General features: G+C 42.2%; 1 protein-coding gene across 1 annotated transcript in view; it reads right to left on the bottom strand.

Annotated features, from left to right (window-relative positions):
• LOC116970807 (leucyl and cystinyl aminopeptidase) overlaps positions 1–14,415 on the bottom strand; it is a 102,312-nt gene that overhangs the window by 40,694 nt on the left and 47,203 nt on the right. The window contains exons 6-8 of the mRNA XM_033017355.1: positions 11,058–11,212; positions 4,077–4,190; positions 2,960–3,091 (exon numbers count right to left, since the gene is read on the bottom strand). Coding sequence (XP_032873246.1) covers positions 2,960–3,091; positions 4,077–4,190; positions 11,058–11,212 — 401 coding nt within the window. The remainder of the gene's footprint in view (positions 1–2,959; positions 3,092–4,076; positions 4,191–11,057; positions 11,213–14,415) is intronic.

Raw genomic sequence — 14,415 nt, 5'->3', positions numbered from 1 at the left:
GGTAATGCTAAAAACAACAAACCAAGCCAGAAACTTAGGAGTAGTCATGGACTCAGACCTGAACTTCAACAGCCACATAAAAACAGTCATAAAGTCAGCCTACTATCACCTAAAGAATATATCAAGGATTAAAGGACTTATGTCTCAGCAGGATTTGGAAAAACTTGTCCATGCATTTATCTTCAGCAGGCTCGACTACTGTAACAGTGTCTTTACAGGTCTCCCTAAAAAGTCGATCAGACAGCTGCAGTTAATTCAGAACGCTGCTGCTCGAGTCCTCACTAAGACCAAAAAAGTAGATCACATTACTCCAGTTCTGAGGTCTTTACACTGGCTTCCTGTCTGTCAAAGAATTGATTTCAAAATACTACTGTTGGTTTACAAAGCACTGAATGGTTTAGGGCCAAAATACATTTCTGATCTTCTGCTTAGCTACGAACCACCCAGACCTCTCAGATCGTCTGGGACAGGTCTGCTCTGTGTCCCCAGAGTCAGAACTAAACATGGAGAGGCAGCATTTAGTTTTTATGCACCACATATCTGGAACAAACTCCCAGAAAACTGCAGGTCTGCTGCAACTCTCAGCGCTTTTAAATCTAGACTGAAGACTTTTCTGTTTGCCGCTGCCTTTCAGTAAACAATACAATTTATTAATTACCTATACTGCACTGTAACTTCTATTCCTGGTTTTATTCTATTTTAAATATTTTATTTGATTGTTTTTAATTTTGTAATTATTTTATCTGAATAATCTAATAATCGTTTTACATCTAAATGTCATTTTATATGTGTTTCTTTCCAATGCGTTTAATGTTTTATGTAAAGCACTTTGAATTACCTTGTTGTTGAAAGGTGCTATATAAATAAACTTGCTTTGCCTTGCCTTGCCTTGCCTTATATTATTCCCTGCCATGTAATCGTCCCGGCTGATAACATTTTCACATTGCATTCTCAATCAGGTTATTTATCTGCCTATTTTCAAAGATCTGGGGACATGTTTTCCAAGATCTCTTTATTCCTCTGCATTTTTCAGTGTTTCACCCTTTCCATATTTTATTTTGCTTGTTCCACCGTTATGCATCACCTCATAACTCCTTGGATTGAATTCCATTTGCCACACTTCTGCCCACTCAGTCAATATCTCTCTGCACCCTATGGCTATCTTTATTAACAACCATTGATGATACTATTATTTGTATCATCTGAAAACTTCAATGCTCCCCTTACATTGTCATAAGTAATAGGAGCAGAATTAGGCCATTCAGCCCATCAAGTCTACTCCGCCATTCAATCATGGCTGATCTATTTCTCCCTACTAACCCCATTCTCCTGCATTCTCCCCATAACCCCAGACACCCATACTGATCAAGAATCTATCTATCTATCTCTGCCTTAAAAATATCCATTGGTTTATATTGCCAGAAGTCAAGGTCCATACAGTTTCCAATGACATTGACAGAAAGAAAGAGACCATGCAGGCAGGTTAATAGGGTACCGGGATAGGGATTAAAATGAAACTCACTAGGCTATAAATTATGGTATATGACAGGTGTCACATTGGTATATGACAGGTGTCACATTGGTATATGACAGGTGTCACATTGGTATATGACAGGTGTCACCTTCTAATAAAATGATATTATAGATGAAAGTTGAGTTGGTCAGATTCATGAGGATTAGTTATGGAAGGTTGGGAGCTGGGCATAAATAACAGCATCATGGAAAGGCTATATGGGTGGGTTGATACTAGCTTGATAAGTGTAAGAAAATCCATGAGACAAAACAAGTGGATATGGAAGCCAGGAAATAAGTTAATGGGTTTGCAAGGCATGGGTAACACAGACTGGAAGGAAATAAAGGAATTTGGGAGAACTCAGTGGCATAATCTTCTGTGTGAGGAAACTAATAATGTAAGCTTAAAAAGCGGAATTTGTTGGTTTAAAAATACATCTAAGAATTAATAATTTCTGGATGCCTCAAAAAGCAATTAATTAGAGTTGCAGGGAAGGATAAAATGATACAATCCCATTGCGAGTTGTATACAATGGATCATTATTCAGACAGAAAAGGAAAACAAGTTTCTCAGGGCATAATGAGATCATAATTATATGCAATTTCAAAATGTAGAAAAACAGTATAAAGGTGCATTACTCTAAAAGTCGACTTAAGTGAACTTTAAGAGAACATTTTTAAATACATAGCATGCCCAACCAGAAAAGCGACTGATTTAGAGAATGATCTGGGAGGTTATATTTAAGAAAGAACTGCAGGTGCTGGAAAAATCGAAGGTGGACAAAAAATGCTGGAGAAACTCAGCGGGTGAGGCAGCATCTATGGAGAGAAGGAATAGGCGATGTTTCGGATCGAGACCCTTCTTTATGATTATATTAATGATTTGGATAAGAATGTAGTCACTAAATTTGCAGATGCTATTAAAATTAGTGGTATATGGACAGTGAAGGTTATCCAAGATTACAACAGGATCTAAATCAAATGGGTCAAAAATTGGCAGATAGAATTTAACGCGAGAAGCACGAGTGTTGCATTTTAGGAAGCTAAAATAAGGCAGGACTTACCCAGTAAATGGCAAAGCATTGTAGGAGAGACAGATTTAGGGATAAAAGTACCTGACTGATTATACAGTTAGACAGGATGCTAATGAAGGCATCTCATATGCTTGTCTTCGTCAGAACATGGAGATGTTGGGACATCATGTTACAGCTTTACAACGCATTGGTTAGACCACATGGAGTACAGAGTGCAGCTCTGGAGGTGCAGAAGCTGGCAAGGGCGCACAAGAAATTCACAGGGTGGTCAGACTGGAGGGAATCTCTTGTTGGCACGCTCACAAAATGTTATGTTGCACAAAGACTCTTCACATGCATAGATCCCGGATTTGAACTACCTGGAAACATACCTACAACTTGTGTACAATTTCTTCACTAATGGATTTACATACCTTTTCATAGGAAATAGAATCAAACATTTCCTCAATTTGTTCAAAAGTTTCAACGGTAGTGGAGAGTGGGTGGGATGAATTCATTGAATCTTTCTCCATTGCCCTGAAGCGAGTGTGCAAGAAGCGGTCACTCTACGTGTAAAACATGAATACAAAACAAAGGAAGTTTGTTGAAATGCTAGAATGCAGGCCAAGATACTGTAAAACGTAATACATAGACATAAATTGTTAACATCTATCTGGAAAATACTTCATAGACTATTCATTTTCAAATGGGACAGGTCTCATTTGCACACTTATGGGCCTGTCCCACCTACACGACCTTGGCTCGCAAATTACATGACCTCGTGGTCGCTTGAGGCGTACGGACACCGTATGGCCACACGGGGCCGGTCCCACTTAGAAGCGCGGAGTTGTGCGGGGCTGGTCCCGACATTGCACGGGGCTCCGAAAATCTGACAGTGTCCGAAATCCTCGCATGACAACAGCCTGTCGGCACGCAGGCGCATTGCGGTCATACGCAGCGTCTTGACAGTGTACGCATCGTCTTGACGGCGTACACCTAGCGCGTGGCGTTGCGCGATGACGTCACCGCCCAGCGTGGCGTTGCGTGATGATGTCACCGCCCGACGCCCAAATTCAGTCGGCCCGCCTCCTGCCCAGCTGATTGGTAAGTATGACGCAAATGACGTCACGCGCGTACTTATTGCGAACTTCGCGTGAACTCCGCTTCCGTTTGGTCGCGCAAAACGCATGTAAGTGGGACAGGCTCTTTATACTAGTATTACAATTTAACAGGCTGCCTTCTTCACAAGTAAGTGATCTAAATGTTAAACGTGTTAATGGCCTGGGTATTCAAGTTTATCCATGCATGCTTTACAATATTTTAGTGCCTCAATGCAGTGAATTTCATCAAATATTGATGAGACTCAAACTTTGTTTTGTGGTTCAAACCAAAATCTGGATAAGAAATTATACTTTGTGCCCTTGTAAATTCAATTAGATAATATGGTTATAGGGAAGAATTGAAAGGGTCTAAAGTAATTATCTTCTCCTTTAATAACAAACTGTTCTTAAGATGATAAACCAGATGACGAGAAATTAAAATTTAACTTACCACTTGGAAATCAGGGAATACTTTTTCAAGTGAAAAAAATTCCATAAAAGTGGCAAATCCTTCATTTAACCAAAGATCATTCCACCATTCCATAGTCACTAGGTTACCAAACCACTGAGGAGAACAAAAATCATTTGAGAAACAAAGCCATCTTAAATTAATTTTAATGAAATAAAATCTACACCAAATATGAATTTCCCATTAAATAGGTTAATCATCTCATTGCTGACCAATTTCCCCAATATTATGGACAATATCCACATAGGTCTTTTAAATGAAAATCACTTTAAAAAACTGATATAGTTCTACTGTTTTAAGCTTACATTAAAATCTAGAAGACATACCACTGGCTGTAGATATATGCAGAAATACACTTGTCAGACCAGGCAACTGAGAGAATTTCACAAAGCATTAACAACTGATGAGAGGATATATTGCCATCAACTCCAAAACCAGGAGTCAACGTCACCAGCAACCTTTTGAGACTTAGTGCAATTCCCATACATTTTAATTGTGTTGAGCTCCAGATGCAAAAATTGGAGTTGATCAATATTAGGTGGTCAGGCTTTCCAAGGTCTGGGTGACAGGCGCGGGGGGGGAGCCGCTGAGCGAGTCCTGGAACCGGTGAGCCCCCACATCCCTCTCCCACACCACCCCTCCCATGCCCCCACACACACACACCCCCCCCCCACACCCACCCCCACACATACACCCCCCCCCCCACACACACACACACACCCCCCCCACTCACCCACACTCTCCCCCATACTCACCCACCCGCCACTCGCCCCCCCCACATTCGCCCCCCCCCACTCTCCGCCCCCCCCATTCATCACTCACCCTCCCCCCCACTCACTACCCTCCCCCCCCACCACCCCTCTCCCCCTCCACTATCCCCCACCTCCCCTCCCCCCACACACCCCCCCCCCCCCCCCCCCCCCCCCCCCCCCACCCCCCCCCCCCACACACACCCTCCCCTCCCCCCCACACACCCCCCTCCCCCCACACACACCCCCACCCCCACACACACCCCTTCCCCCACACACACCCCCCCTCCCCCCCACACACCCCCCTCCGACAAGATAAGAGATAAAAGTTTCCCCTGACCTCCTCCCCCACCCCCCACATAAAACAAACCAGACAGCATTAACACATTAACAGACCAAAAATAATTTTTAAAAAAAGACACAGACCATTGGTGTGGCTGATCGTGCATCAGAGGGTGGTGAATCTGTGGAATCCATTGCCACAGAAGGCTGTAGATATTTAAGGCAGAGAGATAGGTTCTTGGATAGTACAGGTGTCAGGGATTATGGGGAGGAGGCAGGAGAATGGTGTTGAGAAGGAAAGATATATCAGCCATGATTGAATGGAATAAACTTGATAGGCCGAATGGCCTAATTCTGCTCCGATTGCTTATGAAACCCAAACAATGAAACCCAAATTACTGCCAATGGAAGCTTTTCGGAACTTTTGTTTTTCATTTTGTTTTCCCTGCGATTCATGTTTAAAGTTCTTCCACACCATGTCCTGCCCCATCGAAGTAGCCTTTCTCCGTTCTCAATCCCGAGAGATTGTTGTAAATCAATTCCCCTCCTGTGCAGGATATGCCTTCAATCATCTTGGACCATGCTTGGCTCTCTGCTCTTTAAAGATCTTAAGTAAAACCCCAGTTTAACATCTTTTCCACCACTCTTTCATTACTTGCTGATTGCCGTTATGTAGAATGGAAGATTACCTTCTCATTATGCTATTTCTACTGAACAAAATTCAAAAATTGCCTCAATCAAATCCAAATATAGTCCACATATAGATGGAATTTGCAATAATGGTGCTGCCAACTGTGAAAACCCCACACGCATCTAGTGTAAATATAGGCCACTCTCAATAAGGTCATTCATTGCAAAGGATTTCATTTAAAAATAGAAATGGATAGAAATTCACCTTTGAACATATCTGGCTTTGGCTCCATACCCTGTGGACAGTGCACACCACAACAGAACGAGGCAACTTAGCCAGAGTGCACATTAACATTTTTGTACACCTGTCACTTGCATAACAGCTCAGACATTGCATGTACTGAATGCCGGGTCACTTGCCTAATTTTTTCTTCATGACAGTTGTAGACTGTGAAGAACTTTGAAGACAAGTGAAGAATTTTGAACAGTGTAGGCCTGTCAACTAATATCACACACAGGTTCTTCAACAGATGTTCAGTGCTCTTGCCTACACCGCATGTGTCTGTCTGGTTATAGTCATCGGATAAGTGACATTGATAAGTGTTTGAATGGAAATATTTTGCAGGGGCTCTGGGGAAGGCACTAATCAATATTTAGTCTACGTTGTCCTAACTTGTTTTTGCTCTCAACTCAAGAGCAAAGCTACACATTTCTATGCAAATCACCTATTTCTCTAATTGCAAAAGGTGTAGATATAAATTACATTTATCATCAAGCCTTTAACATGCAATAAATAAGGCATTTACTTCTTAGAGCATGGCTTATTTTTGATTCATAGGAACGTTTTCTTTTAAATGGTGGCGATGAATCCTATGCATTAGATGTAAAACATTAATGTGCTTTAATGATTAGTATTACACATTTTCAATTTTTGAATGTTTCTCATAGGTTTCCCCATCCCACATTCTTAGCACAGTCTTTCTGACCTACAGACACACTAAAATATACAATCATCTTTAAATGTATTATCTTTCTGATATAGGCTCTGACTAGATCCTGAAATCCCTCTATGTCCATTCACCAAGGTAAACTATTGCACCTTAAACCTTAAAGAAGGCTTCACCGGAGATCCATTAATGAAGTTCACTTTAATCCCCAAATAATACTTGTGCATTAATGTAGGAGGAGTGGGAGGTATTGTGCCAATGCGATGACGTTTATCTCCTCATCATCACATTGACCTTTTCTTGGGTGGACAATTCACAGCCAAATGCAAAGCTTCCTCCATTCAGACCAAGCAACAAGCTGATGTGAATCTTTCCATTTTCCACAAGAATTACATTCATGGTTATTTTGGGGAAAGATTAAAAATAGAACATTCCTACTTTGTTGGAACTTTTAAGATTGTGCAATTTTTTTTAATTGATAAAATCAAACCTGCTTCCACCACTTCCACTGGAAGCTCATTCCACACAGCTACCACTCTCAGCGTAAAGAAGTTCCCCCACATGTTACCCCTAAACTTCTGTCCCTTAATTCTCAAATCATGTCCTCTTGTTTGAATCCTCCCTACTCTCAGTGGGAAAAGCTTATCCACGTCAACTCTGTCTATCCCTCTCATCATTTTAAAGACCTCTATCAAGTCCCCCCTTAACCTTCTGCGCTCCAAAGAATAAAGACCTAACTTGTTCAACCTTTCTCTGTAACTTAGTTGCTGAAACCCAGGCAACATTCTAGTAAATCTCCTCTGTACTCTCTCTATCTTGTTGACATCCTTCCTATAATTAGGCGACCAAAATTGTACACCATACTCCAGAATTGGCCTCACCAATGCCTTGTACAATTTTAACATTACATCTCAACTTCTATACTCAATGCTCTGATTTATAAAGGCCAGCACACCAAAAGCTTTCTTTACCACCCTATCTACATGAGATTCCACCTTCAGGGAACTGTGCACAGTTATTCCTAGATCCCTCTGTTCAACTGCATTCCTTAACTCACTACCATTTACCATGTACGTCCTATTTTGATTTGTCCTGCCAAGATGTAGCACCTCACACTTATCAGCATTAAACTCCATCTGCCATCTTTCAGCCCACTCTTCCAAATGGCATAAATCTCTCTGTAGACTTTGAAAATCTACTTCATTATCCACAACACCACCTATCTTAGTATCATCTGCATACTTACTAATCCAATTTACCACACCATCATCCAGATCATTGATGTATATGACAAATAACAGTGGACGCAACACAGATCCCTGTGGCACCCCACTAGTCACCGGCCTCCAACCTGACAAACAGCCACCCACCATTACTCTCTGGCATCTCCCATTCAGCCACTGTTGAATCCATCTTGCTACTCCACCATTAATACCCAACAATTGAACCTTCTTAACCAACCTTCCACGAGGAACCTTGTCAAAGGCCTTACTGAAGTCCATATAGACAACATCCACTGCTTTACCCTCATCAATTTCCCGAGTAACCTCTTCAAAAAATTCAAGCAGATTAGTCAAACATGACCTTCCAGGCACAAATCCATGTTGACTGTTCCTAATCAGACCCTGTTTATCCAGATGCTTATATATATTATCTCTAAGTATCCTTTCCATTAATTTGCCCACCACTGACGTCAAACTAACAGGTCTATAATTGCTAGGTTTACTCTTAGACCCCTTTTTAAACAATGGAACAACATGCGCAGTACGCCAATCCTCCGACACTATTCCCGTTTCTAATGACAATTGAAATATTTCTGTCATAGCCCCTGCTATTTCTACACTAACTTCCCTCAATGTCCTAGGGAATATCCTGTCAGGACCTGGAGACTTATCCACTTTTATATTTTTCAAAAGTGTCAGTACTTCCTCTTCTTTAAATCTCATAGTTTCCATAGCTACTCTACTTGTTTCCCTTACCTCACATCTATATTACTAAAAGTCTGTTCTTTACCGGTTTTGGCCATCTGTGCTGCGGTTTCCGAGATAACGCCGCCACCTACGGCCGTCATTTTTGGCCACCTTGCTCAGAGCCCCCCTCCGCCGTATGATTGCCGAGGATTTTTCCCGTCGATGAAAAATGACGGAGATATTAATGTTTTTACAAAATTCCACAATCTCTCTGCTGCCCCCGCTGGCAGCAGGGGGGAGGGACTATAAAACCAGGAAGTGGTGTGCCTCACATTCTCTTCAAGATGGAGGAAGGCAGAAGGTCACGTTTCTCTGAGCTGTGAATAACACTGAACACATGTCTACTCAAATGTAAGTGTCCTTAGTGGTTCTAAAACGCTTGCAGAATGTGTCTATTGGTTCTAAAATGTTTGCAAAAAGTGTCTCTTTTGGTTCTACAATGCTTGCAGAATGTGTCTTTTTTGGTTCTAAAATGTTTTTCAGGTTCTTCCCCCCCCCCCTCTCTCCTCTCCCCTCTCTCTCCTCCCCCCCCCCCCTCTCCTCCCCCCCCCCCACCCTCTCCCCCCCTGTCTCCCCCTGTCTCCTCCCCGTCTCCCCTCCTCCCCCACCCTCCCTCCCTCCGCTAAACCCCCTCCCCTCCACACCCCATACCCTCTTCCCTCCACCCTCCCCCCTACCTCCCCCTCCCTGCTCCCCACCTCTCCCCCTCACCCCCCTCTCAGCACCCCCTCTCTCTCCCCCTCACTCTTATCCTCTCTCTCCTCCCCTCCTCCCCCACCATTCCCCTCTCACCCACCCTCCCTCTTCTCCTCCTCTCCACTCCCCTCTCCCTCTTGCCCCTCTCTCTGTGTCTATGTCTCTCTTTCTCCGCCCCTTCTCTCTCTGCCCTCACTCTCTACCCCCCCCCCCCCCCCCCCCCCTAGGTGTGACTGCAAGTTGGGGGCTATGCGTCAGTAGATAGGGTGTTTATGGGGTAAAAGGAGCAAATTAATAATATTAATATAATATCAAGGGGGGTAATTAGCGTGAGGGGGGGGATAGTTAGTGTGTGTGACGCTGCATGCCGCCTCCCCCCTCCACAACCGCACGTTGGGGGAACAGACCCAACGGGTCTGCACTTGGTCTAGTAATTCAATATCCTTCTCCTTGGTGAATATCGAAGAAAATAAATTGTTCAATATCTCCCCCATCTCTTTTGGCTCTGCAGATAGCTGTCCACTCTGACTGTAATGGACCAATTTTATCTCTCATTATCCTTTTGCTATTAATATAGCTTTAGAAACCCTTTGGATTTATTTTCACCTTACTTGCCAAAGCAACCTCATATCTTCTTTTCGCTTTTCTAATTTCTTTCTTAAGATTCTTTTTACATTCTTTATACTCAAGCACCTCATTTACTCCATGCTGCCTATAATTATTGTAGATCTCTCTCTTTTTCCGAACCAAGTGTCCAATTTCCCTTGAAAATCAGGGCTCTTTCCAATTTTTACTATTTCCTTTCAACCAAACAGGGACATAAAGATTCTGTACTCTTAAAATGTCACCTTTAAATGTCCTCCATTTCTCTTCCACATCCTTCCCATCAAACAAAATGTCCCAATTCACTCCTTTTAAATCCTTTCGCATCTCCTCAAACTAGCCTTTCTCCAATCAAAAATCTCAACCCTAGGTCCAGTTCTGACCCTCTCCATAATTATATTGAAACTAATGGTATTGTGATCACTGGACCCGAAGTGCTCCCCAACGCATACCTCCTCCACCTGACCTGTCTCATTTCCTAACAGGAGGTCCAGCACTGCCCCTTCTCTAGTAGGTACCTCTATGTATTGCTGCAAAAAACTATCCTGCACACATTTTACAAACTCCAAACCATCCAGCCCATTTACAGAATGTGTTTCCCAGTCTATGTGTGGAAAACTGAAATCTCCCACAATCACTACCTTGTGCTTACTACTAATATCTGCTATCTCCTTACATATTTGCTCTTCCAATTCTCGATCCCCATTTGGCGGTCTATAATACACCCCTATAAGTGTTGCTACACCTTTCTCACTTCTCAGTTCACATACAAGGAATTTGCCTTGGTGCTCCGCCCACAAGTAACAACATGACATACAATGACAGTTACGAATGACTCAGAAAACACTAAACATTAATAATAATAAGACATTAATGATAACACACCGTTGATCAAGCATGTGAAGCAACAAAATACCAGATCAAAGGGAGGCATAACAAAAGCATATTCAAACACTATGTTGAAATTAGCATGAGCACAACATCAAAGTCGTAAAAGGGTTATACAACATCCTGATCAAAGTAATCTGTTCATTATTAGCTGTTGAATTCATGCAAAATCTACATTATTGGGTAAATTTGAAATACCTGATGAGCCAACTCGTGAGCAATCACTATGGTAACTACTTGTTTGTCCATTATAGAAGCAGTCTCTTCATTGTAAAGAAGTGCTGTTTCTCTAAAGGTGATAAGACCCCAATTTTCCATGGCTCCTGCTTCAAAATCAGGAAGAGCCACCAGATCTACAAAAAGGAAATACACATTTTCAATGCAAAGAAATGACAAAAATAATAAATTTCGGGAAGGAGGGAGGGGTGGGTGGCAGGAAGGGAAGGCAAGCTGTGACCATGATGCAGAGGTTCCAACAAAACGTTGACACTTGGGTCATTGAGCAAATGGATGGCAGATGCATGTTAATGTGGTTAGAATAACATTATCTTCAGTTCACTTCAGTTCTGAAAGCTTAAAGATGATCTCAATGGCAATAGAATATGAAGAGGAAAGGTGCAATGAAATGTAGATGTCCTTGCACACCAGTTTCTGAAAGCAAGCACTCAAGTGCAGCATGATAAAAGATAAAAAGGTCAGAAAGATAAAAAGCTATGTTAGTTTTCATTACAAGAGGATGAGCATTAAAACAAGGATATATTGCTGTAAAAGGACACAAAGTGCCAGAGCAACTCAGCGGTTCAGGCAGCATCCCTGGAAAACATGGGTTGGTGACATTATGGGTCAGCACCCTTCAGATCTGGGTCAAGAAACTTCTGAATGATCTAAAAAATAATCCCGACCTGAAACCTCACCTATCTATGTCATCCAGAGATGCTGCCCGACCCGTTGAGTTACTCTGGCACTTTGTGTTCCTTTGTGTAAACAAGCATCTGCAGTTGGTTCTATACCTTGCTGCAGCTGGGTAGGACCTTGCTAAGACCCTATTACAAGTTATGTGCACAGTTTTAGTTTCCTCTGTGGAATGATGCTCTTGCCACATAGGGATGGCAACAAAGGTTAACGAAGATTTATGAGATTCAACCCTGGGTTAGCAGGACCAGGAACAGATTAAATAAATGAGTTGGTTAGGCCAATATTCACTGGAGATTATAAGAATGAAAGAGGATCTTATAGGACCTGCAATTCTAACAATACTAGACGGAGTAGATATAAAGGGAATGTTCCTGCTATCTGGAGAGTCCAGAACCAGGGCCCAATCCCAGGATGTAAAGGATGCCATTTATTAGACCGAGATATTTCTTCTGCAAGACGGTGATGAATCAGTGAAATTCTCCACCACAAAGATAGTGTTGGTCTAGTCATTGTGCAAATTCACAGAAGTAGATATATTTCTTAATGCCAAAGGTCTCAAGGGATAAGGCAGAAAGAAAAAGTGTGGATGATCAATTGTCAGCATGTAGAATATTAGAGCAGAGCTGAAAGACTTAACAGCTGGCTCTGGTTGCCTGCTTCTATTCGTCCCAATTGTAAATGATAATATATTAATTCATGCTACCTACTAACTTAATTAAATGAGTAAAGTAATTCCTTTTGTTTTGGGAAGGGGAGGAAAAAGGATGCATCACTTTAAACTGTGGTCAACAAGGTGCAGCAGATGGTGCGATGAGTTGGATTCTAGCTTAGATTCTAAGCAGCGTACAGCATCGAGTGTTGATGCCACTGGTGTAATCTGCACAGACAATAGTACAAGTACAGTAATGTAAACACATCAAGGTTGGGAACCTTAAGGAAAAAAAATGGGATTGGATAACAGATCAGTTATAATTTAATTAAATAGGAGACCAGAGTTTGAAGGCCATGTCCAACAACAAAGCCACAGGGCTCATTGAGCAATGAGTATCCATCTAGATTAATTAAATTTACTAGCACTTGGCCCATAGATTTCTATTCCTTGGCAATCCAAGTGCCTGTCTAGGTACTTCCTAAATGTCAACAGAATCTCTGCCTCTATTACCCCCTCAAGCAACGCATTACAGTCTAATCATCCTTGGTGAAAAAAAGAGCCTCTCTTTCCCTATAACCTTAAATTATGCCCTTTTTGAACCTCTTCTGTGAGGAATACAAGGAGGAACAAACTCAAGTTTGGTCATTGGAAGGGGCAAGAGGCCATGAAATCCCAACAAAAATCCCAATACTTTTCATACCTATACTAAAAACACGAGTGTAACCAGGGAGAAGATAAAAGATGGATTTTGGGGGCTGGGATTCTAGGCAAAGTCCTAAATTTCATCTGTTTTCTCGAAGTGAAGGACATGGGAGGATCATGTCAGCGTGGAGAATACTAATGTACAAGGGCTGCTTGAGATTAAGGAGGTGGTGTTGGTGTTTTGAAAAGCATTAAGGTGAATAAATCCCCAAAACCTGATGGAATGTATCCAAGATTATTGAGAGGGGCAAGAGAGGAGATTGCAGAAGCCTTAACAAAGATCATTGTGTCTTTTCTAGTCATAGACCAAGTGGTGGAGGATTAGAGAGTAGCTATTGTTGTTCCTGTAAGAAGGGTAGTAGGAAGAATCCAGGAAATAAGTGGGTGAGCCTCACGTCTGTGGTAGGGAAGCTATAGGGCTCTGGTGTATCGGGTGTATAGGGCTGTGGTGGGACCACATCTGGAGCATTGTGTACAGTTTTGGTCTCCTAATTTGAGGAAGGACATCCTTGTGATTGAGGCAGTGCAGCGTAGGTTCACGAGATTGATCCCTGGGATGGCGGGACTGTCATATGAGGAAAGATTGAAAAGACTAGGCTTGTATTCACTGGAGTTTAGAAGGATGAGGGGGATCTTATAGAAACATATAAAATTATAAAAGGACTGGACAAGCTAGATGCAGGGAAAATGTTGCAATGTTGGGCGAATCCAGAACCAGGGGCCACAGTCTTAGAATAAAGGGGAGGTCATTTAAGACTGAGGTGAGAAAAAACTTTTTCACCCAGAGAGTTGTGAATTTATGGAATCCCCTGCCACAGAGGGCAGTGGAGGCCAAGTCACTGGATGGATTTAAGAGAGAGTTAGATAGAGCTCTAGGGGCTAGTGGAGTCAAGGGATATGGGGAGAAGGCAGGCACGGGTTATTGATAGGGGACGATCAGCCATGATCACAATGAATGGCGATGCTGACTCGAAGGGCCGAATGGCCTCCTCCTGCACCTATTTTCTATGTTTCTATTGGAGAGGATTCTTTGGAATAAGATTTACTCCCAGTTAATGGGTTAATTAGCGACAGTCAGCATGGCTTTCTAAACAGCAGGTTGTGTCTTACTAACTTGATATTGTTTTTTTAGCTGGTGACAAAGGTAATCGATCAGAGTAGGGAAGTGGATGTTGTCTACATGGATTTTAGCAAGACATTTGATAAGATTCTCCCATGTTAGGCTAATCCAGAAGAATAAAATACACAGGATTAATAGCAATGGACAAGAAGAAGTAATAGTCTCCA

Source organism: Amblyraja radiata, chromosome 3 (assembly GCF_010909765.2).
Source record: "Amblyraja radiata isolate CabotCenter1 chromosome 3, sAmbRad1.1.pri, whole genome shotgun sequence".
Taxonomy (NCBI): domain Eukaryota; kingdom Metazoa; phylum Chordata; class Chondrichthyes; order Rajiformes; family Rajidae; genus Amblyraja; species Amblyraja radiata.
Note: the sequence above shows the minus strand (reverse complement) of the source record. Positions and strands in the feature narration are given on the sequence as shown.